The 26,957-nt window shown below is 40.3% G+C and overlaps 4 protein-coding genes across 8 annotated transcripts in view; 2 read left to right on the top strand and 2 right to left on the bottom strand.

The window, feature by feature from the left end:
- The window catches only part of si:dkey-157l19.2 (titin), a 26,736-nt gene extending 12,445 nt beyond the window's left edge, over positions 1–14,291 (bottom strand). Inside the window, exons 1-2 of one of the 3 annotated variants that reach the window (XM_063908432.1) lie at positions 14,008–14,291; positions 5,851–6,139 (exon numbers count right to left, since the gene is read on the bottom strand). In XM_063908432.1, coding sequence (XP_063764502.1) covers positions 5,851–6,115 — 265 coding nt within the window. In that variant the 5' untranslated portion in view covers positions 6,116–6,139; positions 14,008–14,291. Of the gene's footprint in view, positions 1–5,838; positions 6,140–10,827; positions 10,846–14,007 lie in introns of those variants that run through there. The other 2 variants (XM_063908430.1, XM_063908431.1) reach the window with 2 other exon arrangements.
- LOC134881246 (syncoilin-like) lies at positions 13,636–19,086 on the top strand. 2 transcript variants are annotated; one of them, XM_063908438.1, is made up of 5 exons: positions 13,636–14,422; positions 16,375–16,815; positions 17,398–17,808; positions 17,889–18,013; positions 18,102–19,086. In XM_063908438.1, the coding sequence occupies exons 2-5, from the start codon at positions 16,387–16,389 to the stop codon at positions 18,163–18,165; spliced, it is 1,029 nt and encodes a 342-aa protein (XP_063764508.1). In that variant the 5' UTR covers positions 13,636–14,422; positions 16,375–16,386; the 3' UTR covers positions 18,166–19,086. The 2 variants fall into 2 exon arrangements, with proteins under 2 accessions (XP_063764508.1, XP_063764507.1); XM_063908437.1 differs by lacking the exon at positions 13,636–14,422 and adding an exon at positions 15,839–16,137 and having other exon boundaries at positions 18,102–19,085.
- Positions 18,351–22,825, bottom strand: LOC134881245 (histone-binding protein RBBP4). Of its 2 annotated transcripts, none has more exons than XM_063908435.1 (11): positions 22,646–22,825; positions 22,015–22,162; positions 21,777–21,922; positions 21,171–21,344; positions 20,964–21,079; positions 20,408–20,568; positions 20,185–20,311; positions 19,995–20,072; positions 19,168–19,302; positions 18,970–19,080; positions 18,351–18,832 (listed from the first exon to the last, which is right to left on the bottom strand). In XM_063908435.1, the coding sequence occupies exons 1-11, from the start codon at positions 22,659–22,661 to the stop codon at positions 18,770–18,772; spliced, it is 1,275 nt and encodes a 424-aa protein (XP_063764505.1). In that variant the 5' UTR covers positions 22,662–22,825; the 3' UTR covers positions 18,351–18,769. The 2 variants fall into 2 exon arrangements, with proteins under 2 accessions (XP_063764505.1, XP_063764506.1); XM_063908436.1 differs by lacking the exon at positions 22,646–22,825 and adding an exon at positions 22,254–22,366.
- Positions 22,819–26,804, top strand: zbtb8os (zinc finger and BTB domain containing 8 opposite strand). Its single transcript, XM_063908440.1, has 7 exons — positions 22,819–23,025; positions 25,132–25,156; positions 25,263–25,384; positions 25,526–25,608; positions 25,779–25,831; positions 26,102–26,138; positions 26,333–26,804. Exons 1-7 carry the CDS (start codon positions 22,944–22,946, stop codon positions 26,417–26,419), a joined length of 489 nt encoding a protein of 162 aa, XP_063764510.1. The 5' UTR covers positions 22,819–22,943; the 3' UTR covers positions 26,420–26,804.
- The last annotated feature ends 153 nt before the right edge of the window (positions 26,805–26,957 follow it).

Consider the following 26,957-nt stretch of genomic DNA (forward strand, 5'->3'; position numbering starts at 1 on the left):
GCCCTATGTTCCCAGGGCCCTATTTTCCCCAGATTTACATGGTACTAAATGGGAACATGAAAAAAGGCCCTATGTTCCCAGATTTAGCTAAAAGCTACATTACATCTGTAGTCAATTGCTACTGGATAAAAGGTTGGGTGTAATTGGCTACCAAATTGTGAGAAAGGGGGATAAAATCTGATACAAATTTATGAAAAAGGAAATGTGGGGACATAACGCTGAGGGGACATAGGGCTGTGGGAAAACAGGGCCTAATTTTGAAAAAGATCTTGGAAATGAGGGAACATACTGCTGAGGGAACATAGGGCTGTGGGAACATACGCACGCTCCCTTCCAGACAATAAACAAGGTTTATTAGTGAGACACAAATAATGACCTGGGTGTATGTAAGGCTACATTTTTCGGAAATTGATAAGTGGTAATTAAATACGATTAAATAAAAAAATTGATTAGCTACTTTAGAGTAAGCAACAAACTATTTTTAAAATGTACCAGCTATGTGTTAGCCACGCTAGCAGTGTTAGCCTGTTAGCTGGTCCACCACTTTGGTCCAGACATTAATATCTCAACATCTATTGAACAAAATGCTTTGAAGTCGTAATACTGACTTGTATTGCACAGAGGATGAATCCTAGTAACCTTGGACAACCCGTGACCTTTCCTCTAGCACCACCAGCAGGTAAAACTTTGACTAAGACCAAATATCTGCTAAACTATTTGACATGCTCATCAGCCTCAGCCATCTTTGTTGCTAATTAACAAATATTAGCATGCTAACTACACTACGATAGTAAATAGTGACAGTGGTAAACAACAGCTGTTATAGCTGAGCATGTTAACATTGTTATTCAGACAAGGCATCTGAGAATGCTAACTTTGCAGCAGTTTTTGCTGTATGAACAAAGCTGCATACAGCATTACAGAGCTGCATGCATGGCTGTAAAAGGCAGGTTGTGATGATATAAACTGTTAAAGTCCCTCTTTTACATACGAGCAGGCTTATCACAGTTCCAGTCCGTGAGTATCTCCAGTAAGAACAGTGTGTTCTTGAAAAAGAAAACATGTATGATTAACGCTGTGTGCATTTTAACTAAACTAAACCCTGCTACACCAACACATTTATCCGCACCAACAGTGAATTTCTACCTTTCACAAGTGCCCCATTGCTTACACACTGCCTCATTTGACTACAACAGTTATGACTGATGACTCACAAAAGTCTCCAAGCACATATTTGTCAGTTTCTCTGTTGACTTGCCACAGTGGGTTGGCTTACATTTCTCTTTCATGACAATAGTTTAGCAGTCGGTGCAGAGCCATAGTAACATATCTGCGCATCTTCACAATGAAACAATGTTATGCTTTCATAAATAATAACTGATGCTTTTGGCAGTGCCGTCTCGTTTGGTAACACTGACACCAAACGTAGGAGAGCAAAGAATAAAAGCAAGTTGATGAAATGAAACTGAAGCGCATTATTGAATTGTGACCAGAGGGCAAACTGGCATTTGTAAACTTCTCTTACCATTTGAGTGACCTAAATATGATCCCCCTGACACTTGGGTGTGGTGACTTTTCACCTATTGCACTAAAATCCCCTTAAATCCCTAAAGAACCCTGCGATTGAAAACAAGCATTACTGTTGCTGTTTACTACACAGAAGTCAAGTCCTCATGTAAAGAATTTCCCACAATGTCAGCATTGGCTCGATTCTCACGTAACACCTGAGCAGATGGATGCCCGTGTTGTGTCAGCTTAGTCTCAGATATTTTATAAACAAAGTGACAAGAAAGTACATTAAAGTACAACAGAAGTGGCGTTTTTATTCAACAAAGCTCATGGCAACATAACAAGTGCTTTTCATATAGAGGCAAAATAATATGTCTCAGAGGCTTACACCTCCCTACTTGCTGTTTTCTCGTTCACACGCCAGCTTCCTTCAACCTGCTCTCCTGCCCTTCCTGTGATTGTGTCATCATGACAACACACCTACAATAACAACAATTACATGCAACTAGTGTTGTTAACACTATTAAAAGGTTCCACTCTTGAAATCATTAAATGAATCAAACAGTTATTTTTAATTTGAGCAGCTTTACTTCATGCAATTCTCACAACACTTTATCCAAATTTACAATCATTTTGTGGGGGATTTGTTTCCGAATCGTGTTGTCGTTAAATCATAAATATCAGATATTGATCAAAATTGTATTGACAGATTGATTTACAGAATGTTTGCGGGAGCGGATGGCAATCCAGCTGGAGCAGGACTCAGAACAACATTCCAACAAAGGGTACTTGTACCTGTTTCTTCCTTGTTTTCACTCACTTCCCTAAAATGTTGGACAATGTTTAGCCATTTTTCCATCCGCCATTTACTTCTTCTACTTCCTGCCTTTCCAAAGCAGAGAACTCTAGCTTTACTGATGTGTACAAATGCTACACCTTAGTAAATAAAGTAAAGCAACAGATACACGTGAGGCTTAATGTCCTTAAATTAGTGTCTGTAGCAAAACTATCAACAAAGACGGATAAACTGGCTCATATGATCAGTCGCCAACCACATACACAAAGCACTCCTTATTCTAACCTCCTAAAAGAAATCTCTTAATGAAGCTCAGGAATGTGAGGAATCTCTAAAGGAGTGTTCGGAGCGAACAGGTGACCTTCTGCATGTACTGTGGCAGGACTGTATGACCTCCTTAGGCTTGCCTTCACCTAATTTCCATTTACCCAAACCAGTGGCATTCCTCTTCCAACCAACTCTAAAGCAAAGACAGGAGTTGACCGGCCAGAGTTGCATAAGAGAGGCCGGCCATCTACTTTTACACAGGATCGAGTAAACTGACAGCCAGCAGGGACATAAATCAATGTCACACAGGTAAGCCGATGAGGGTGTAAGGAATTAGACAAATGGAAGCAAATTATCATGTGAGGACAGATAATCTCTGAACCTTGGCTCAGGATGAAACCTTGTCCAGGTAATCAGAGAAGACAATGCACAGTTAATGGGTTTACCGCACTGAAAGGTTCCAGAGGCCGGAGTTTATCGCTCCAAAACCTGTTACTGTGCAGTTCCCTCTTTGGTCAAACTCCATGTTTACAATGAAGATTCCAACAAGAGCAAAAGGGCAAAAGTACCCCCATACAGGTTTTGGAAGCTCACCCTCACAGGGATTCTAAAGCAAACACATTGAAATGTTAAGTTGTCTGATGTGTTAACAGCAGGTTACTTTGTCAGGGATTTTTTTTGTCTCTAATTAAAGCTGGCCAACTCCCCAAAAACATATTCTCCCAATAAATTCCCATTTGGAGAGATTGATCCATTTAACAAATAAGTAACCTTTAGTTAAAAGAGAGATGAGTAAATGCGAATTAAAGATTGATTTCTGTACAATAGTGTGGGTAACAAGTAAGCACTGAGAGATGGAAAATATCTGAATAAATTGCGATCTGGTTAAATGTGCTCTAAAAAAAAGAGTTTGAAAAACGTCAGCATTGGTTGCTTCGTATGAGTAAAAAATCCTTTAGATGATCTGTAGATGCTGTATGTTCTAAATTCAATAATTTCAAAATTACCATTAAATTGCTCGTTATATTTTGTTCATGAAATAAAAAAAGAAAATCTTGATAGTTTGATTTAAGTTTGAAACGAAGGCAATCATACTAGTCTCATTTGCACACCTCCATGTGATCTATGGTACACCTCTCCGAACGAGGAGCAACAGAGGGAGTGGAGTAGTCAGGAAAAACAGAACCCCTTGTTCCGTCCTCACTGTAAATGGCCCTGGCATGGCTTTTAATTAACTGGCACTGTGCCTGCCATACCAGGCATTTAGTGGGCAGGAGGCCCCTCTGGCATCAATACAGATCATCATCAGGGGCTCAACTGGAGGTATTACATTTTCTGGGCAAGTGTGTTGCATTTGCACTGTGTCATGCTCCTGCAATAAACCTCCTCTGGATGCATTTTAGGAATTGCTGACCTCCTCCTTTAAATCGGTGAGGATTTTGCAGGCAGCACCCATGATCTGCATGCCATGCGTAACACATTGATTGATGAGGGCTCAACAGCAACAACATAAGTCACGATACACAGTTAACATTTGCGGCTTGGAAATTATGTACATGTACTTGTAGTGACATATTTCTGCAACCTTAAGGCCTTGTACCTTATGGCAATATATTTAAAGAATATCCATTGCAGCTGAACTCACAATAATGTTGAAACTTTTTAAAATCTACTTATTTCAATAATTGTTATAAAGTGAATATGTGGCAAAGTGAAGGAGAACAATTGTACAGCCTCTACACACTGTGGGGGGTAGTCTCTAAGCTCACCTTGGCAGAGGAGAAATACCTTATCTGTCTTCAAAGTTTACTTTCTCCTACAAAACTCTTAGGCTCACACTGCTTGTTTAACTAACCAAAAGTAGTACATTTAAGTCCAAAGATTGTGTCACGCAGTGTACATACTCATGCGTCAATGCTGACGCTCTTGTCTATGCATTCATCACAACCACAGATGAGACTAAAAACGTGTTTGTACATATTTGTACTTTCCAGCATAACTATAATCTCTGGGCCTCCACATGGAGAAGACGCAGAAAATAAATCAGGCGTAGGCACGTTGGTCTGTAAAGCAATTAGCACAAGCGCTTGCCACAAGACAACCTGAACACTGTGTGCGCTTTTTCGGTTTTTGCATAATTTGACTCAGTAGGGCAAGGTTTTCCTGGATGAAGTTGTTGTGTTTCACATCTGACAGCATCAAGGTGTGACTAATGACAGTGCAAAACTTAAGAAAATACCCATAGTGGGGGGGGGGGAACTGTTTTCTCAGAAGAGAAAACAGGACTGGTTTACTTTATTGTGCTGACATAGGAGTACAAATGTGCAAGCTCCAACAAGAACCCAAAGCTCTGTGAAAAGTGTGTTGCTGCAATATCCTTGGGAGCGTGTGAATGAACGTTTTTTTGTTTGTTGCTACGTGTGTTGGTTGGGTTTTACCCAGGTTGTTGACTGTGCAGGTGTACGTATGTGGCGGCAAAAAAGTTAAAATAAAATGCCCCGTTCACTTCCAAGTATGTCCGGTGTGGCCGCCACAGTGCAACACTTAACACTTAACCCTCCACATAACCTGAAGGCCCGGTAAGGACAGATATTTTTTACCTGCAAACAAAGTGAGCTGCAGGTCAGAAGGCAAGTGAATCAACACACATGTCTGGGAGCCAAGCAGCAGCATATTCAACTGGTCAAACTGCTCTCAATAGAAATGTCTTTAGATTTAAAGATAAGATATAAAGAGCTCCCTGTTAGCCGAGTTGCAACACATTACTTGGTAATAATGTGCATCCTGTTACTAGCAAATATTCTTTAGATTTGATTCTCCTTTAGATTAGATTGGTAAATGTTTTCCAGGATATTTCCTTCCTTGTAGGCTCCTATTGGTTTATTTCATGTCACTGCAAAATGTTAATCAGGTGGTATGGTTTTGAGAGAGGGAATTCATCACAGTTTAATAATTGTAACTTGATTTGTTGTGTGTGTGTGTGTGTGTGTGTGTGTGTGTGTGTGTGTGTGTGTGTGTGTGTGTGTGTGTGTGTGTGTGTGTGTGTGTGTGTGTGTGTGTGTGTGTGTGTGTGTGTGTGTGTGTGTGTGTGTGTGTGTGAAAAGGTGCCTTATCTTGTAGGCAGAGACACTATTGTGATCAAGGATGCTCGTGGCGCCAACCACATCTAAACAATTCCCATCTCATGAATAATAAAATAAGTGAAGGACAGTAATCTATCAAATCCAATTAATGGCAACATCATTCATATTGGAAGTGGCTCTTACCATGATTGTTACCTTGTAGATGAGCCAGTCTGCTTGACTTATGTCCTCCCTTGTGTCCACCCTGATGGCCAGCAGGGTGTCCGTCCAGAGCCAAGTCAAGCGCAGGACCAAGACCCAAGCTATTCTTTTTCTTCTTCCCCTTCAGCCAGACCAGAGCCCGGCCCAGGGAGTGACTACGCTTCTTCCGACCCCTTTTGCTGTGCTTCTCCTGTGCAAAAATATCAACCACATCCTGGGGAAGGAGTTCCCCGAACCCCAGCGAGTCACGGTTTGACATACCTCCTCACACTGGAGCTACGCCCTGAAAAAAAGAGAGAGAAAGGTCATTATCATCACAATCATCAACACCATACGTGTGCTTGAGTTCCTTGTGATAACTTATGAAAACAACCGATATTTGAGAATTAGCTGCTGCAAAAAAACTATTTTAGCTCAAGAAGCAACAAAGTCAGTGCTTTTACAACAATTATGGTATCTGATAACTGTCTGCCAGGTATGATTCCATATCAAAAGGCTGACTACATGCACGCATTCCTGCAAATGATGTAGCGTTATGTTGACGCTTCCTCTAAAACAGTGCAAATATTCACAATGATGGATGATAAAGCACCTCTGCCAAACAGGTTTCACGTCAAGTCTTTTCATCTTGAAGAAAAGCGGTCATTAAGTTTTAAATCAATTTAAAGTATGCTTTGGAAAAAGCTTGTCTTAGTCAAAATCTGATGAATCCAGTCATGAATAAATGCAGCTTCCATAGTTGCGAAGTTGTATTTTTTAGACAACCTATGTTGTATCTATCAGTTTGTGTCCGTGGGCACTGCTCATTCAACCTATATACTGAGCCTATACAGGCCCCCCCCCCCCCCCCTCCACTCTTTCTAAACCAAACTTCACAGTTCTGCACAGAAAGCTCTGGCACCGCTCCCTTCATTCCATACCATGGAGTCATAATTCACAAAGCCGCACCCGTGAAGCTCCTGCACTTTTACACACAGGCACAACAGCAAACTAGGAAGAGCCAGAGAGTAGAACAAATAAATATTCACCAATGTGCATCGAGTTGTTTTTAGTGAGCAGTGCCCATGTTACTATGTTTCATTGTGTTCCTTAATCTATTTTTCCGTGTAGAATGAGCTCATCGCCTCCTCCACCCCTTCACCTCTCTGAACTATTCTACTCTGAGGCAGCTTACTCTGTGCTTCTTCCAGCTGTTGCTTTATTGGATACTTATCTCTAAATTCTCAAGCTAAAAGCAGGAGCAAGCTCTTAAGATGACAGGAGTCGCAGCTTATAAATAAGAACACAAAGGCTGGAAGGAAAGTTCATGAAACTTTTTGGACTGAGAAATACAACCAAACCTCTTTCACTTGATGTGGTCCTAACAAGACATGAAGCTAAACCACAGAAACCTATGTCATGTTCAATGAGGTTTACAAATGTGACTTTTCCAAACTGCTTCTCATCATTAAAGACTGCTGTAATGCTGAAGGGTTAGTCGTGATGAGGGTCTAATGGGCTCTGGTTTGGATGCATTATGTGGAAAGTTTTCAAGCAGATGTGCACTTTTTAAAGTGTCTTATACTCAACATAGGTGATGAATTAAACTTTTTATCAGTCAAATCTTGACTGAAAAACTGAACCTTTATGAAGGTAATCTTTATTGCAGGACTGTTGTGTTGGACTCCTTTAGTTTAGTAAGGTGTAGCTACCTGATAAACTGCCAACTGATTAAGGCATGTGTGCTCATAATGGAAACGAATCTACAGCCTTATGAGCTGTCCTTTAAGGCTGGACTAAGGCAAAGTGATGATAGTTGCTAATGTCAGCATGCTAGCATTTCACGATACAATCCAATGCTCACATGCTAATGTTTAGCAGATATTATCAAAGATGCTGTGTGGATTTTTAACTTTGATACATTAAATATTTAAGCAGTAGATGGTTCAACAGTAGTGTCAAACTCCACAGATACAGAACATTTACTGATTTTTAAATGTCTCTGTTATAACGTTTGCCTGTTCACTGTCTTAATTTTGGATGTTAACATGCTAACGTTTGCTAAATAGTACTATAAAAAGCTGAAGGGAAAGGTATTAGCTTTGCAGGAATTTGATCATTAATCCAAATTATTAGAAAAACCACAGTTTTGATAGAGATTATGGTGTTAGAGGAAGAGTAACAAAGATTATTTGACAGAAAACTAATCCCCAACTGATAGGATAATCCGTTAATCGTAAATCGTTTAAAAAAACTTTTCTGTATAAATTGTAGAATCTGATAGAGTATAGGCAGTCTGTACAGAGCAGCCGGGAGGAGTAGGTTCTAGTGAAAGGCCAATAACAAGAAAGCATCCATCTTCTCTGGAGAAAAGTACCAGGCCTCTCCCTGCACTAAGCCCCGTGTTTCTCCTGCTCCAAATTACAGTCATTTGGGCATCACTAAGATCTGTGCATCTGCATTGGCTCCAGTTGCCAATAATCAGACGCGTCTCTGGGGAGGAGAGGGGCCGCTTCAATCATTTAAAGCCTACAGACTACTCTGAGTGCAACAACTCCTCATATTACTTCAATCACAGAGGGACCACAGTATTTCTAAGAACTCCGGGACATGGCGGAGGAGGACCACCCAGCAGACTGTCTGTGCAGTCCGGTCACAAGGAGCTGACTCATGCTTCCATTGCTGTGGTTACACATAAAAACCTGCAATTTCAGCTTCACAAACAAATGTAATGAGGTGACGTACTCGCTGGCGTGTACTTTACAATCATCACTGGTTGTTTGATGACGTCTATTTAATTTTTGCCTCCTTTTTTTATTTTATAAATGGTCTTTTACGTAAGGAAAAAAATCTACCTTTGGGTTTATCCAGGTAAAAGGTGCCAGTCACAATCCTCTCTGTTAGACTCACGATCTTTCTTTTGCGTTAATGCTCAAACGCTGACATCCTTATTGTAGAGCTGCTTCATTGTCAAGGCAGTTACTAACCACTCGCCCCAATTCATAAAAGTTCATTCACAAACTGAAAAAGGAGCAAAAAAATGTGTTATTTGTGGATTTGTAGCAAAAACATGATAAAAACCTCCAAAATCAATAACTACGCTGCACCACATAAGAGTGTATCATATAACAGGAGAGATCATGATCAAGTCATATGCCTTAAGCTAAGTGACAAACAAAAAGGTTGTATGCACACTCTTTCTCTCTATGTCTCTCTCTCACACACTAAACCCGCGCTTGTGGTTTCCCAGCCCAGCCCCAGTCCTGCCGGAACAGGCATGTGTTCCAACATGCTGTTTACTTATCCTTTACAAAAGACACCAGGCTTCACATTGGACAGGAGGTACCACTCAAACACAGCAAACCTCAACGCAGTGAGTCAATACCTGCAGCACTGACTGATTATCTGACATTGACAATAGTGTGTACACATTCAGTACACTGGAACTGATAATAGTTTATACACTGTCATCATGAAATAGACTGTGAGTATATCTGGAGATTCTGTACTTGTCTTGGAGTAGAGCTCCAGGACATACATTCCTGAGTGGGTCATCTTTAAACGTATACACAGGAGGGTTAATAGACTTAAAGCAAAGCAGTGACACCTGTCTTGCCTAAAGCAAAGAACAGTGGCATAGATTACTGTGAAAATCCAGTCTCAAATCCATAGATATACCAAAGAACACTGGGCTCTACTGTGCCTTTCTTTGACAAACTCGTGTTTAAAAAGAATGAGGGAAATCCAGTTCTTGTTAGATGTCTAAAAACTACTTTAGGTTACTTAAGCATGCACACACCCTCTGCAGATCCATGTGAAAGAGAAATTGAAAACAATTCTCCAAAGTATGTTGTATAGATTTGTTGCGCACATTTTAAGTTAGTTGACTTATCGTTTGTTTGGCCTTAGTCAAATAACATTTTCATGAGTCGTTTAGACTTTTTAAAATGCTTTTTTAATGCTGGATGACTTTCTCCAAAAATATAGAGAACATCTTTGGTAAACACAAGGTTTTAAGTGGTGCTTTTGCATGTTCCTTTCATATGATTTTTAAACGAGTAAGATATAAGGACTTAATCATAATTTCCTATGATTGTGAACAATTTCTAACCCGCACCCATGTGGTAGAGAACAATATTAAAATACTGGTTTAAGTTGGACTGCAACAAAAAGAAAAAACAGCAACTCTAGCAAATATGAACAATGAGCATTTCCCGGGCAGTGGCGGGGAACTGCAACTCTTGTCTGCAGTGAGTCACACAGGGTAACTGACGGAGCAGACTTCAATGCCTCATGGGGATAAGGCAAAGCCAAGAGGGAGTGGCGGTGATACAGGCAGCCACCTTTGTTTGAATTAGGACCAGCTCAGTTTAACCAGGAGGCCATTCACATCTACACTCGAGCTGCAGGGTTTCACATGGCATGATCCAGCCGTCAGTGAGCGAGGTTAAGGTCAGGCTGAATGCGTTTAGTCTTCCGAAGATGGAGATAACAGATAACCAAGGTTCATATTCTCCTTTTTTTGAAGGATGTTTTGGATCTGTTCCAGATTTCCTGCTAATAGTAACCAGTAAAGGCTTTACATTAACAACCAGTTTGGAAAATAATAGTTTTTAGCTAGAATTGAAGTCACTTTGTAACTCAATTGTAAGTGGTGGGCAGTGCAAAAACTAGTGTTACTGTGCAGCACCTGCAGGCATCAATGAGGGCGTTGGCCCTGTTCTGTAGGCATTATTAAACAAAGAAGAGCAGACTTAAGCAACCGTGTCTGGGCTACAACTCTGCACACTCAAATGCAGTCTGATGGATGAGTTTCGACATTTTGAAGAGCCTTTTTTGAAAGCATTGAGGGAGTGATCATGCAACTTCAATGAAAAAATGCCCATCTTAAAAGGGAAGTATAGAGAGGATTACAAGAATTAGAACTAATGAGACCTAATACCACAGGAAAATGTCAACTGCAGAGTTTTAGCGTAGCCACAAGTTTCCTACCGTTTGATTCCATACCAGCGTATCAGCATAAACAGGCAGTGGTGCTGAAGGACTTGGACAGAAACACAAGCCCTTACTGACATTATGTGGTCCCTTTGTTTGCTGCAACACGGATACAGTTTCAGAAAAAGAACATGTTGGTAATGACAGTGATAAAAATAAACACATCACAGAGTAACACAATAATGACACAAATAAACCAAAAAACTCTATATAACTGAACTCACTGAGGTTATGGACACTGTGTGTGTGTGTGTGTGTGTGTGTGTGTGTGTGTGTGTGTGTGTGTGTGTGTGTGTGTGTGTGTGTGTGTGTGTGTGTGTGTGTGTGTGTGTGTGTGCGTGCGTGTGCGTGTGTGTGTGTCCATGCAAGTTGCTGCTCTGCAGGGCCGCTGTAGCCGTGCAGCAGCTTGTCTGGTAAGAGCAGCAGATGCATTCCTGAGAGATTGATAATTGCCGACTGAGGAACTCTTCACTCCAAATCTGCTTTCACCCCCTTGCTCTACCTCCTCCTCCCCAGCCGCCCTCCTTCTCCTGTCTCCCTTTCCCTCCCTGCCACACATCCCTCTTGCACTACAGTGGCCTAGGAGACTGAGCCATGAAAGAAAAGGGGTAATTGCTGGCGCATGAAAGTCATTTCGAGATAAGATTATAACATGGGGTTGTGCGCACTGGCCGAGATAATCGTTTACTGTGTATTTCTATTTAGAGGGGCGTGACTTGTAGACAGATTGCACAGAAAATGTGTGCATCGAAGTATAAAAAAACGTAAGACACACATGGATGACTTTTTTAAACATAGGTTTGGGATTGCATTATTTTGGGAAGTTTCCTGAGAGTTTTGGTTATTTTGTATCCATTCTGATTCTGATAATATCTTTCTTGATTAATGACTTTGTTGATGTCATAAAATATTCAAAGTAAATGACTTTAATATTCACCCATCTGTGTTTTTATGTGACATTTAGTCCAAAAACAGGAGATTTGTGAGTATTTTTTATGCATTTATTCGTAAACAAAAACACTTAAATGACTAATTGATATGAACTACTGCAGATTCGTTTTTCTTTGAAGTAATCAATAGATTGAGTAATCACTTCAGTGCTGAAATGTGAGCTGCTGCTGATAAACAGTGGATGTCCACAATGCATAAGAAGTGCACCTCCCTGGTACGTGATATAAATGTAAAAACACATTTAACTGTTGCTTTTAGTAGATAACTATATACTATATATATATATATATATATATATATATATAATTAATCTTGTAGGAATTTAAAGTAAAATGCGTTTAATCAATGTCCCCATAATCAAAAGTTAACAGTTATTTTTCCAAAGTACAGAAAAATAAAGCAATTTAGCTTCTCTCTGGCACTGTAAGAGACAGTGGCAGAGCTGTTTAGTGTTTTGTTTGCTTTGTTTCCAGGGGTTGCCAGGGGTCTGAGTCTGGACTGCAGCCTCTGTGGAGCTGAAGACCCCTGATCTGACAGGTCATTCGGGGGTGAAAGAAAAAAGTGTTGTGGAGCAGCGCTGACCAGCCTACAGAGAAGGCAAACACAGCTCGACACTCAGGTTTAAAAATACATCCTGGCATCTCGGTGTCACAGAGAGACAAAACAAAAACTCTGTAGCTGCTTAGAAATCCTTTCAATCTGTAGTTTCCTCAGTCTGACTGTCGCCTGAGCCGTCTCCCAAGAATGTAGAGCAGGAATAAGAAGTCCAGAAATTGTGTGAAGGGCAAATGAAAACATCAGACGGAATATCAGAAATGAGCCTGCCTTCATGCCTAATGCCCCTATCCGCTATTGATTTAATTTATCACAAGCGTTAATGAGGACTTACTGATGAATTACTCATCAGCTACAGAAATCCCTGTGATTAACAGGACGATGTGTCCCACTCATCAAGGAAAAGTTTGCCCTCTCTGCAGGCCTTCATGACACACAAATCAACTCTCACACAAATAATCATGTGATTTTGTCTATTACGACACCAATTGTTCCTTCTCGTGACCAACACTCTGCCATTTCATCCACTGAGCTGCCACTGGGTGAACAAAGTCAACAACAGAAACCTACCTGGCACCATGTCCATTTAAGAAAGTACATTTCCGGTGACATCCTTATCCTGTTCCCTGCCTCATCTTTCATCCCCATCTCTACTTCAAACTTCTCCCTGACTCTCGGGTATCTCCCCTGCTCTGCTGTATCTCCAATGCTTACATAACACACCTGTAATCTCCATGGGTACAAGCCCTGGCATGGCAGGCTGGGGGAGAAGAAGCACCGGTACGAGACACACCCTTTCTAAACAAATGGCTAAGTCTATGCCTCACCTAGCAGAGGGTACAAGAGGTTAAAGTGAAGCCATGGAGATGGAAAAAACAACATTCATCAACCTTTGTTTGCTTGAAGTGCTGCAGAGTTTTTAGAGAAGTTTGGATTTGTAGCTAGAGGTCTAAAGTGCAGGGGAGGAGGTGGACAAACAGAGACGAGGAGACCCCCTAATAACAGACATGGTCATGTTATCTCTGTCAGGTTAATCAACAAGCAGAGGATCAATGGAAGAGCACAGACTGTCATTGACTGACATAAATTAAAGTGAGGGCATGCTGCACTCAAACAGTCATTTGCTGCAGAGTCAGTGAAGGGAAATAACACAATAGTGTTCATTGTCATAAGCTGAGAGAAGCACTACAGGTCTTAAATTACCTCTCACCAAGGATCCCTCAAGGCCAAGTTAAGCAAATCTCCCACACCTAGTTTTTCATGCATGCCTATACACAACCTGGATCTCTTGCTACCCATTTGTATCTCACTTTGATTACACTGTAGAACTTTTTTTCTTTTCACATGTTGGGACTATTTTCTTTATTTAAAAGCCTCTTCTTAAATGTTTTACAAGATTTTTTTTGTATCTTTTGCAAACACTGTGGTTAACTCACTCGACAACATGATGCAACAGATTTAGTTGAAAAAAAAATCCTTAAAGTTGATTTAGTCGAGCCTGGTGTTATTTAAATGAAAGTTTTAACTGATTTGTAAAGCATTACATTCTGTTTGTTATATATTTACCACGACACGCATAGTTTACAATACTTCATGAGGAAGGAGAACACATAAATGCTAAGAATGACTCCTTTTTCTTTAAACAACAACCAAGTAAACAACTACTCCTACCTTGGTGTACTTCTATGATCCAGAAGGATTGATTCACCCTCTCTCCATTTGAAGCGTCTCCCTGCTGTCTCCAACTCCAAACTTTCACCATCCGAAGGACAACTTCAGGTGAACCATTTCCGCGAAAACGCACTTCAGGAAGCGACTGGAGTGTGGATGTGTTTGTGCGCGCAGCTACAGGTCCGTTTGTTGCTCGGTGTAAGGCTGAAGTGACTTCTCCTGCTGTCAGTGCCGTTATTGTGAGGACGCCCCGGTGAACCGCACAAGAGAAGTGAGGAGAAGTCTTCAGGATCGGCAGCTCCTACCTGGAGGAAGCTGGGCGCGCAGGTGAGCGCGCGAGGGGCTGCGGTCAGAGCTGTGAGGACATCTAGCGGCGAGACAGAGGAACAACAAGTCCTAGAGCAAAGGGGAGAAGGTGAGGATTTTTTACACACTTAGTTTAGAATTCCAGATTTTTATAAATGCAAAGAAATGTTTTCAACAGAGGTACTTTTACTTAATTAAAAGTAGGAGTACCAGAGTGTAGGAATACTCTGTTACAAGTACAGTTCCTGCATTCAAATGTTGCTCAAGTAAAAGTAAAAAAGTATTGGCATAGAAATATACCTAAAGTACCAAAAGTGAAAGTACTTATTATGCAAATTTGTCCATGTCAGAATAATATATATCATGTGTTTTGATGTTTGATTAATTTGATTATTGATGCAATAATGTGTTAATCAAAGCTGTTAAAGATGCAGCTAGTTTAATTCCTTTGTATGCTTCAGGGTAGCTTGTGAATCTACTCCAGGTGTAACTGAAAGTCTAACTAAGTGTTGATTATATTTCACATCAATCCTAATCTGTGAAGTTACTAAAGGTATAAAATAAATGTAGTGGTGTGAAGTACAAAGTAGCATTACATGGAAATACTCAAGTAAAGTACAAGTATCTCAAAATGTTACTTAAGTACAGTACTTGAGTAAATCAAAATTCATAAATCAACATGTATGTTTAAAAATAATAATAATCACCACTTTGGAGATGCATGTTGTTATTGATATTTATTTAAATGGGTGACAATGCAGTGGCCATGGGCATTAATTCAATCATAAGGGCACTTTGGATTACCATATGTTCTATTTCTAGCAATCCTGTTAGGGTACTCTTTTTACAGGATTGTCTTTTATGTTTCTTTATTTTGCATATGAGGAATTTGTCAGGCAGCATGCAAAGCACTACAAACAAATACTGTATATGAATCATGCAAACTTCATGGGCAGCTGAGCTCGATACTGAAGGAAGCTATTAAAAGATTAGGCCAGCTATGTTGTCACTTCTGCCTGTGCAGTACTCTGTATCAAAAAACATTCATCAACAACCAAAGAAATATAAATGTTTGTTGGATATATTTTCAAAAGTTTCTGCAATTTTGTTTTTGATCCAGAAACTAAAATGAACAAGCATTGCTTTGCCCCAAATGAGACTGACACCCATATTTTCCAGATGGTGTCCTAGTATTCAAATATTTTAATGTGGCTGTACATCGGTTTCTTAATAATAACAGTAACATTTATGTAAATATTGCACACAATCTTGGAACCTCATGTTTATTTCATAGCTTTCTATAAATGTAATTGACTATTGGGGATGGATTTGATTACAGAGGTACATTCTTCAAATGCAATGTGGGAAGCTTTCTCTTTAAAAATAGATTTGTACTTAAGTAGTTAATCACCAATGTTGTAAATAAAGTGTTGTTCCTTTCACTCTAATATCACAGATTTGTGTGGAATGCACAATACATTTGTGGAAAGTTGTTGCTCAAACACTTTTCAGTCATGATGTCAACACCATCTTAGACACACATAAAAACAGCTGTATAAATATAACTCTCTCTGGCTCCCAGGCTGGTTCAGACATGTATTAGCTGATGAATCCAGAGCATGTAGGCCAGGCCACCCTTAGCGCTGACACAGTTTATGAGTCCCTGTCGGGGTATGAGAGAGTTTTAGATAGAGTTTCCCCTGTGCCTCCAGTGTTATTAATAAACACAAAGTGTGCCTCTGTTTTGCAAGAGACAGACACACTGAAGAGCCGTCCTTAAAAGCACTGTTTTTACAGCTGTCGGGACTGTTATCTCCAAACAAAGTAAGTAGAAATATAAATGAATTTGAATTGTTGCTAAACGGTAGAAGGTATAGGTTTTGACAATGAAGTTATTCAATGTAATGCTCCTTTGAGTGTTTCATCATGATTAAATGAACATGTAATTGTTATGCAAAATAGCATCAAAGGAATTAGAGGGATTTTAAACACAATCTAATCAATTAATCTAGTGGGTTATTTGATTAATAGCTGTTCATTCCTTCTCCTTTCTTCTCCTAGCGTGTCTCTTGGATGGCCATGGACAATCAAAAACCGACAGAAAATGTGGAAAACATGCCATCCTATGAAGACTCACACACAGGGTTAGAGAATGAGAGCTACAGCCATGCTGACGCTGAAACCGAAACGTTCATGGAGGACTTGGGGCAGCTTTTCGAACACTGCATCCAGCAAGTGTCCCACATGGAGGTGCAGCGGAACGAGCTGATACAGGAGCTGCTCCGTCTGCAGGAGCCAATGCTGCGAGTTGTGGGGCATCTGAGAGAAAAGCTGGTGGAGATGCAGAGGATGCTCACGCTGGCTCAGCTGGATTATGTGGCTGTTTATCAGGAGGTGAAGGAGGTGAAGAGGAAACTGTTTGTCACAGCCAGAGACTGCATCCAGAGCCAGGTGACGCTGGCTGAACAGGAGTACCAGGTGGCTCAGTCTGCTGTCACACAGGTAAGAACCACCTCATTTACTGAGGCAGGTTATTGCAGATACTTGTGGTTTGTTCTGAGGTTTAAGAGGTGTTTCACTTATATATATATACATATTTTTCCTTTATTTGAGATTACCAAACAATGGCTTTTCTTTAGATTCTTTGATAGTGTGATCCATGTTTTTAGCTTTTAATATAACACAAACATAGAGCCTGAGGTGTTTTCACCAGATTAAAAATAAACCACTCCCTTATGTCCTCACATGAAATCCTAAAGCTTCATAGAGAGCGTGATATCTTCCATAACAAACATTTTATAAATAAAATTATACCGGCTCTCTCTGGCTTCAGTCATTTCTTTGTACTTGTTTTTCTAGCATGTACTCTCAGTGTTTGAATACATTTGAATGTTTGTGGATGTTGAATGTAGCTATCACAATAAAAAGTACTTTTCGTCCCAAATATAGTCACGAGGTGTTCCATTTTTGAATCTGTTATCCACTCTTTATTAGTTGTCGAAAAGTGGGTAAAACACTAAAACCAATACCACATAAAACCACTAAGTTACTATGTGCAAGAATCATGAGTCCTTTCATCCATAGGAGGAGCTCAAGGCCCACATCCAGAATCTGACCCAGGAGTTATCCGAGCTGCAGGAGGCCCAGCAGAACCAGCTGAACAACCTGAGGGACCAGACCTCCAGGCCCCGCAGGCCCAGGGCCATGAGCGACGCTGGCCAGTGCCGGCAGGCTTCAGTTCGACTGCAGCGGCGGCTCAGCGGCAGCATGAGGACGCTGGAGGGCTGGTACGAGCCTCGGCTCACGGCACTGCTGAAGAGAAGGCAGTTTGGGGAGGAAGCCTTAAGAAAGAGCAGGGAGCAGGCTACGGACCTGAGGGCCAGCCTGGGGCCCCTGAGAGAGGACATACAGAGACTGGAGATGCAGAGAGCCTGTCTGATGCAGAGGGTCACTCTGATGGAGCGGGATAGGGAGGAGAGTGTCACACAACACAAGGTACTCAAGTCCGGTGTGATTTAAACTATAAAGGATGCTTGGTAAAAGTACACAAACTGAGAGGATTATCTTTGTTGCAGGAGACTGTGGAGAAATTACAAGAGACTCTGAGAGAACTACAAATGGAGTTTGAAGTTCAAAGAGAATCTAAGAAAAATTTGGAGGATCATAATGATGGCCTTTCAAAAGAACTGATATTCCTGAGGTATGTTTTCTCTAAGCTTTTTACTTATTTACTGTGAAATGTCACTATCAGGATTTAGAAAATGACAAAAAAATGTATTGTTTTGCAGATGCTCTGATGAACCCATTGAAGCCACTGCAGGGGAGGGTCCCTCATTTCTTTTTCCCCAGTAGATATTAACATGCTTGTGTACACCATTCCAAACTACAAGACAGCATTTTATTTAATAAGATAAATAAAAAAGATATAAATAACTTATGCAGCATAATTCAAACTTGGAAGCCTATATTTGTTTCTACAGACTAATAATTACCTACCTACCATCTGGCATGGTTAGCCAAGAAACAAAGCCAACTGATTTAATGTAAATATTTTATTATGAATATAAGATCACAGAAAAAACAAAAAACAGAAATAACACAATCTGGAAAAGGAATTCTATGTATACCAAGCTAATACAAGTAGAGCCTATAGTATGTACAATTTTATTTAAAAATGGATCATGATGAGGGAAAGAAAACCATCAAACAGAAAACCTGAATGTTGAACACGTGTGGTGGTTTCATGGCGAGCCAAAACTGAAGCACTGGGACATTAAAAAACGTATAAACACAGACTTACTTTAAATACCTCAAAACGAGACGACAATGCACTTTAAACATTTTTCAAAAACAAAGCTCCCAAGAAATAGGATTTGGAGAAAAATGCATATGCACCCAGCACTGGAAAATAGTTCCATATTTTACAAGCAGGTGAAATGAAGAGAGGTGGAGAAAATCATGCCTGGACTTCTGATTCTGCAGCGCCTTCTGGGTCCTCGTCGTTGTAGATATTTTCAGCCTGTAGAAGAAAGTATATTCACTGTAACTGGTATTCAATGTTGATAAAGTCACTTCAGAATTATATCCATGCCGTTTCTGATATTTACTGTTCTTTATAAACCCACATCTTTGGATGTACTTTGCCCAAGCTCTTACCATTTGCCAGACTTGCATGATGTTGTCCTCTGATACAGAGCAGATGACCCACGGCTCATTGGGGTTCCAAGAAAAGTCTGAGATCTTCGCTGTGTGTCCGCCGTGGATGAACTAGAGAGGAACAGAGCAGCATGGGTCAATACAGCATTTTTTATTCTCTTAAAAACACATGCAGTAGTTGTTTTTGTCAATACTGACTAGCAGTTCAGGAGGGCCGTCCTCAGCGTCCTCTGGTGACTGCTCCTCTCCGATCTTACTGAGGTCCCAGACGTTGAGCCTCCTGTCGGTGCCGCTGGAGGCCAGGATGGTTTCGTTATGAGGAGACCACTGAACCTGTTGGGTAGAGATGGGCCAGGTGTTACATTTCTGATAGCAAAAAAACCTAACACTAAGAAAAAGTCTATGGACTATAGCTTAGTTGTGTCTAGAAGGTAACCCTAGCCAGATTTCCTCCTCCGAGGTCAATGCTTAACCTTGACCTAAGATTCTTACAGGTCTTAGGTTGGACCTTAAACTGGTTCAACAGTATTCCTTTGTTATAATGGCTTCTGGGACTCAAATCAGATGGATGAAAGCAATAACTTGTTTGATGTCATATAGCCAGATGCAGAAGTGGGATGGCAAGCCGCATTCCCGAACATAGTTAATGGGCTACCAATCCCCTAAGAAAAGGGACAGTTCACCTAGAAATTAGAAATCAAATGTTTTTCCTTCACTTGTAGTGGTATCTAACAATCCCTTTTGAGTGCAAGTTGGCAAGTGTTGGAGATAATGATTGTAGAGATATCTTCCCTCTTTCAAATATAATGGAAATAGGTGGCATTTGGCTTATTTATGTGCTCTGAGCACCACAAAGATGCATTCTCGTTTTATTGTATTCAAGAAAAGACATAAATCTCTACAGCCAGTACACCAAATGTAATGACTGCAGTGTTTGTACCAGAACATTTGAGAATGAAACATAACTCTGAATGTTCAACAAACTATTTCAGATGCTTTTAAGTGAACTCGTGGTCACTTATTACCTGGAAGATCTCGTCTTTGTGGGACTCAAACGAGTGCAGCTTCAGTTTCAAGTTCCTCAGGTCCCAAAGAGCCACGGTCTAAAAACACAAGTACTGAGTTTTAACCGATTCAACTCACACTAAAGGAGGACAGATCCTGCTTCACTGAACAGATACATGCTATGAAACAGCTCTACAGAGAAAGACCCACCTTATCAGCAGAGCCAGAGGCCAGGATGAACTCGCTGTAGGGGTTGAAGGATAAGCAGTTGACCTCAGCGGTGTGGGCGTCCACTGCATGGCTGGGCTTGGAGGTGTTGTTGGACCGTGTGTCCCAGCTTTGCAATAACAGAAACAATTACATTTTAAACTTTTTTTTCTTAAAACCATCACAGTAGTCCATGGAATTTGTTACCAACTCGAGGGATGCTCACATCATGAGTTTCATGTCGTCGGCCACGGATCCAAAGAGAGACTCGTGGAGCAGGTGCCAGGAAACATCCTCCACCACGGCCGTGTGGCCTGTGAAGATCGTCTTGGCATCCACTATCTTTCCCTCCTTGGGCACTGTGCTGATGTCCCAAAGGCAGATTGTCTGTAAAAGAGAGCAAAGATGGGTAAGAAAATGTATGAACAATGAAAAAAATACACAAAGTTTTGAAATGATTTTGTAAAAAAGGACAGTATGTGGGTTGACATCACAGAAAGACCAGTTATATCAAACAGTACCAAACAGGTTAATAATTCATAGTTATTTGAACAAGTCCATACAATTTACATGCACAAAATTATCTGTTCTTTGCTCCTATCCTGAAAATGACATAATGCTTACTATGCTGTTAACACGGCTAATGAAAAGCATTCCCCAAATATTCCCTTTTACATGGAACCATGCAAAATCTGACACAGATATTGTTCATCACTTCAAATTAAAAAGGGAAAATCACTACTAGACAGAAGAATTCAGCCATTTGATGACAGGTTACTTACATGATCATCAGAGGCGCTGAGGAGGCAGCCGCTGAGGTTTGGGTTCCAGGAGAGACCATAGCCTTCCTTCTGGTGGCCTCGCAACCGCAGATCTGGGGTGCATTCTCCAGAAGGGTCTTCAGAACACATAAATAAATATGTACGTTAAAAAATGTGTGCAAAAAGAGAACCCTTGATGCAGAAAATGTGTTTTGGCCGTGCTCCTACCAGGTTTAGAGGGGTGCTTTGTGTAATCAAAGACCAGCACGTCGCTGGTGGGGGTCTTAGTGGCGATGATGCAAGGGTTCTGCGGCATGTAGCGGGCTCTGTTCACTTCCCCTTCATGGTTTATCTTGATCTCAATCTCTATCTTCCCACTGACAGACCCAAAGCCTCCAAACTCTGAAAAAAAGGACAACAGTTATGATTGTTGCAAATGAACAGTTCGAACAAAATGACTTTCTACCGAGTATGATCCACGACAGAATAATGTCTCAAGCATTTTATCAACTCAAACGTTATTTCACACAAAAATATTAGAAGCAATTAAAATGTCCACAAGATGTCAATTTGAAACAATTTGATGATATAGAATCACAAAGTTAATATTAAAGTATTGCAATGGCTTATGAGAAAGTTAATTAGTTTAATCTATGTGATTTGGAAGTTTTAATAACCAGTTTAAATGATTTTATATTTCATAACCACTTTCCATTAGAACATAGTAAACTCATCAATTCATTCATTCATTTTGCAATAAGCAGCTGGGTACCCTGTATAATAAATGCTAGATTTTAACACAACACAGCTTTCCATGCACATATTGTTGCTCACCTCCTTTCTCGCTGTCGTAGTGTGAAGCATCAAACTGCGCATCATCATTAGGAAGCTGAACACTAGCAATGACAAGGTGATTCTGCTCATCAGACGTGTGTGTTCCCAAAACCAGCCTGTGTACGCTGTAGTCTTTCCCCTCTGGCCTGTAAAGAGTAGTGAATTAAATAATATACTCATTCATTTATCAAAGGCCACATTATTGGTGGATGTACAGGTGCAGCAGAGCTCCTCTTACCTGGTGACATCAGGTAGCCACTGGGCGGTGAGGCTGGGCCACTCCAGGGCGTGTGTCATGACCAGATCATAGAGGAAAGGCGTGTTCTTCTTCCATATCTTGTACTCCTCATTGATCACCCTTTCCTCCACAGCATCATCAAATGCACCTGCGAAATCACTATTTTTAGCACTAGAAAGCCTTGATATAATGGTGTCAGACATGCAGCATTTGATTATCCTTGACTTAAAAGAGGATACCTTGGTGACATAAAAGTTATACCCTACTCGGCAAAGTCTTATCCGTTTTAAACTAACAACACTAAGATTTCTTTTGCTGATAAAATGGCGTTGGCACACTTTTTAATTTAAAGAAATACAAATCTAAAATAAGAGGTTAATAAGAGTCTGAGCAACACGTTTCTTCAAGTGTATCAGTACCTTAATCTGCACTCTAAATTACAACCCGTACATGGCAAGCCTGCTAGCAGCTAATGTTAGCAAACGGCAAAGTCTGATTGGTTTTTAACAATGAAAGGTGATGCAGCCTGGCGCGCCAACAGACACCGGTGCATCCTGACTGCTAGTTTCTATCATTCAACACACACACGCACATATTTAAGCAGCTAATTCAAAAAAGTGAACAGCCTTACCCTCTTTATCAGCCATTGTTTCGTGGTTTAACCACTAATACTGGCAAGAAAATAGATAATAGAAAATATGTGGGGGAGCGCTTTGTAGACAGCGCCGAGGCTTGCAATGGCGCCAACTCCGTAGAGCACGACTGACCAATCAGCATCCAGCAAACACCGACCGGAAGTCGTTACAGCACCCTATGACAACATCCTGAAAGCCCTCTTCCCATACATGTTGGACAGTCTGTGGTCACATGCAACATTCAGTCATTTGTTTTGGTTATTTTACAAATAATTGAACAAGCTTACAGCTAAAATGGACGACCGAGAGCTAGACCTGACAGAGGCACAGAAAGCTACCAAGTCCAAATACCCGCCAATCAACAAAAAATATGAATGTAAGTTATGATACATTACTTCGCTAGCTTAGCTCGATTACCTTACTTCAGTGATAGAAACCCTTTATAAACAGTCTCCAACATGAGCCTACTCTAGTAGACGTAATGTACTATCGATTAAGTGACATAAACTTTAAATATGTCCAGTTGTGTTAGAAGTGCTTAACCAGGACCTTTTGGGGCAGATGTCTCAATGTTGCAGACAGTATTACTAAGTTTCAGCAACATATGCAGCTCTCTGGAGAAGTATTCCGCTGGTGTTCCTCCTAAAGTACATACAGTGGGGAAAAAAAGTATTTAGTCAGCCACCAATTGTGCAAGTTCTCCCATTTAAAAAGATGAGAGAGGCCTGTAATTTTCATCATAGGTATACCTCAACTATGAGAGACAGAATGGGGGAAACAATCCAGGAAATCACATTGTAGGATTTTTAAAGAATTAATTGGTAAATTCCTCGGTAAAATAAGTATTTGGTCACCTACAAACAAGCAAGATTTCTGGCTCTCACAGACCTGTAACTTCTTCTTTAAGAGGCTCCTCTGTCCTCCACTCGTTACCTGTATTAATGGCACCTTTTTGAACTTGTTATCAGTATAAGAGACACCTGTCCACAACCTCAAACAGTCATACTCCAAACTCCACTATGGCCAAGACCAAAGAGCTGTCAAAAAAGACCAGAGACTAAATTGTAGACCTGCACCAGGCTGGGAAAACTGAATCTGCAATAGGTAAGCAGCTTGGTGTGAAGAAATCAACTGTGGGAGCAATTATTAGAAAATGGAAGACATACAAGACCACTGCTAATCTCCCTCCATCTGGGGCTCCACGCAAGATCTCACCCCGTGGGGTCAAAATGATCACAAGAACGGTGAGCAAAAATCCTAGAACCACACGGGGGGACCTAGTGAATGACCTGCAGAGAGCTGGGACCAAAGTAACAGAGGCTACCATCAGTAACACACTACGCCGCCAGGGACTTAAATCCTGCAGTTCCAGACGTGTCCCCCTGCTTAAGCCAGTACATGTCCAGGCCCGTCTGAAGTTTGCTAGAGGGCATTTGGATGATCCAGAAGAGGATTGGGAGAATGTCATATGGTCAGATGAAACCAAAATAGAACTTTTTGGTAAAAACTCAACTCGTCGTGTTTGGAGGAGAAAGAATGCAGAGTTGCATCCAAAGAACACCATACCTACTGTGAAGCATGGGGGTGGAAACATCATGCTCTTGGGCTGTTTTTGTGCAAAGGGACCAGGACGACTGATCCGTGTAAAGGAAAGAATGAATGGGGCCATGTATCGTGAGATTTTGAGTGAAAACCTCCTTCCATCAGCAAGGGCACTGAAGATGAAGCGTGGCTGGGTCTTTCAGCATGACAATGATCCCAAACACACCGCCAGGGCAACGAAGGAGTGGCTTCGTAAGAAGCATTTCAAGGTCCTGGAGTGGCCTAGCCAGTCTCCAGATCTCAACCCCATAGAAAATCTTTGGAGGGAGTTGAAAGTCCGTGGTGCCCAGCGACAGCCCCAAAACATCACTGCTTTAGAGGAGATCTGCATGGAGGAATGGGCCAAAATACCAGCAACAGTGTGTGAAAACCTTGTGAAGACTTACAGAAAACGTTTGACCTCTGTCATTGCAAACAAAGGGTATATAACAAAGTATTGAGATGAACTTTTGTTATTGACCAAATACTTATTTTCCACAATAATTTGAAAATAAATTCATTAAAAATCCTACAATGTGATTTCCTGGATTTGTTTTTCTCATACTGTCTCTCATAGTTGAGGTATACCTATGATAAAAATTACAGGCCTCTCTCATCTTTTTAAATGGGAGAACTTGCACAATTGGTGCCTGACTAAATACTTTTTTGCCCCACTGTATACTTTTTGTGAAAGCAGGGTGAAACAAACCATTGTCTCCTTAGTAAGCACATACTAGAATTGTAATATTAAACATTTTTAAAAAAAATAGTACAGTAAAAAGTACAATATATGCCTCTGAGATGTAGAAGAGTAGTATAAAGTTGCTTAAAATGGATAAAAAACATAGATGTACTTACATCAGACCACTAATCATGTCACCATGTGTTGTCGTTGTTACAGACCTTGATCATACTGCAGATGTACAGTGAGTGTGTTTTCATATCTTTGTCAAGTGTTTGTCTGATCTTTGTTAGTCTCTCTGGTATTTAGTAGGCATACTTTGATATTTACTGCTCTCTCTCTCTTCCAAGAATTCACTCCTGGGGAAACTCTCTAGAGGAAGCCTTTGAGCAGTGCGCCATGGGCATGTTCGGCTACATGACGGACACAGAGACAGTGGAACCGCTTGATACTGTTGAAGTGGAATCACAGGGTGAGGGCACACATATAGATGGTTTGTTGCTGTATGTTCAACAAAAGGGACCCTCAATGGACCCTACTGTTCATTGACCAGTCATGCACTTTCCAGATCAACAAAACAAACTCTTTGCATACTTTAATCCCTTGTCAAAAGGTGACGACTTCGAGTCCCTTCTTTTCCACTTCCTAGATGACTGGTTGTATAAGTTTTGTGCAGATCTCTTCTTTGTTCCCAGGGTGAGTATGTTATTATTGGGTGATGGACATTTTTGCTATCAATGCTGTGCACTATTTACATAACATGTATTTGGATTTATATTTGATTGAGAAACATAATCTTGTTTATTCATTTAGTTTTTTCCTGTGTTCCTCTTTTGTCATGATTATGTGTTACATTTATCCCATAGGAGATCAAAGTTTTGCACATAGACAGAATAAACTTTAAGATCCGATCTATTGGGTAAGTTGGTTTACCTCTTCACATTCACACGAAGGGAAGTTTATTTATATAGCACCTTATAAGGCAATTCAAAGTGCTTTACAAAATGAAAGACATTAAGAGCATGTTATGAACCAGAAATCTCAGTTTTCTGTATTACTTCACAAGACTCCTCCCACCCCCTTAGCTTATTTCTTATATTTTTCATTATCTAATCTTATTTATCTATTTCATCAATCTACTTTCCAGATGCTTTTTCTCATACAATCCTTTTTCTTTTGTTTATTAAAGATGGGGTGAAGAATTTTCTCTGGAAAAGCATCCACAGGTAAGAATGTGAAGAGTTGACAGCTGTACGTTAAACGTAAATATTAACAGGACAGGTGGTTTTCACTTATATTTTCATTCTTATTAATATAAACAACATCTATATAATATTTATGTAACTTAAATGATAAAAAGTCAAATAATTGGAGTGCATTCCGAGTATTGTAAGTGTGATTTTCTGTTTCATTAATCCAGGGAACAGAGGTGAAAGCAATCACATACTCCGCAATGCAGATCCACGATAAGGAAAAACCAGAGATATTTGCCATCATTGATATCTGACGATATATCCAAAGGCAGGCCTCACTCCTGGTTTAAAGAACTGAAATATCTACATGGCCAATTGAAGTGGCCTTTTTGTTGCTGCACTGATTGTTGACTCGGTTTCTACTTCAATGGAAATGTTTATTAAGAGGAGTAACATGTAATTGTGTTAAAGGTTCAATGCAGGACTGCTCTCTGATATATTTAAGATTTGTGATTAATCATGATGACTAATCATTTTATAATTTGTGTTATTTAACAAAATGATTGTGAAAACACCATTCAAATTAACTGTGTTGATGCCTTATTATGCATTGTAAATAAATCAACAGATTTTTATATTTTGCTGCTGTTGGATTGATATAATGGGAACTTTAAATACAAATAAAATCTTGCTTTTGAATATTTTGTTGGTGTATTCATTATTCTAAAGGACAAGAGGATGCCTTCAATAAGTCAACGTAGACAAATATGGTATTTCTTTTTGTTTTATATTGACTATGCCAAAGTGCAAGAAACTAATTCCTTTTTAAAATTAATTAATTATAGCATAGCA

This window comes from Eleginops maclovinus, chromosome 19 (genome assembly GCF_036324505.1).
Source record: "Eleginops maclovinus isolate JMC-PN-2008 ecotype Puerto Natales chromosome 19, JC_Emac_rtc_rv5, whole genome shotgun sequence".
NCBI classification, from domain to species: domain Eukaryota; kingdom Metazoa; phylum Chordata; class Actinopteri; order Perciformes; family Eleginopidae; genus Eleginops; species Eleginops maclovinus.

Bases quoted from the DNA above. Each gene is read 5' to 3' on its own strand.
- LOC134881246 (XM_063908438.1), top strand. From the start codon at position 16,387: ATGGCCATGGACAATCAAAAACCGACAGAAAATGTGGAAAACATGCCA. The intron at 16,816-17,397 runs GTAAGAACCACC...TTTCATCCATAG, and splicing joins CTCAGTCTGCTGTCACACAG to GAGGAGCTCAAGGCCCACAT. The intron at 17,809-17,888 runs GTACTCAAGTCC...TCTTTGTTGCAG, and splicing joins AGAGTGTCACACAACACAAG to GAGACTGTGGAGAAATTACA.
- LOC134881245 (XM_063908435.1), bottom strand. The intron at 20,073-20,184 runs GTGGGTCTTTCT...TTGTGTTTTTAG, and splicing joins CCTCTGGCTCTGCTGATAAG to ACCGTGGCTCTTTGGGACCT. The intron at 19,081-19,167 runs GTCAGTATTGAC...GTTCCTCTCTAG, and splicing joins ACGGCCCTCCTGAACTGCTA to TTCATCCACGGCGGACACAC.
- zbtb8os (XM_063908440.1), top strand. From the start codon at position 22,944: ATGGACGACCGAGAGCTAGACCTGACAGAGGCACAGAAAGCTACCAAG. The intron at 25,157-25,262 runs GTGAGTGTGTTT...CTCTCTTCCAAG, and splicing joins GATCATACTGCAGATGTACA to AATTCACTCCTGGGGAAACT. The intron at 26,139-26,332 runs GTAAGAATGTGA...TCATTAATCCAG, and splicing joins CTCTGGAAAAGCATCCACAG to GGAACAGAGGTGAAAGCAAT.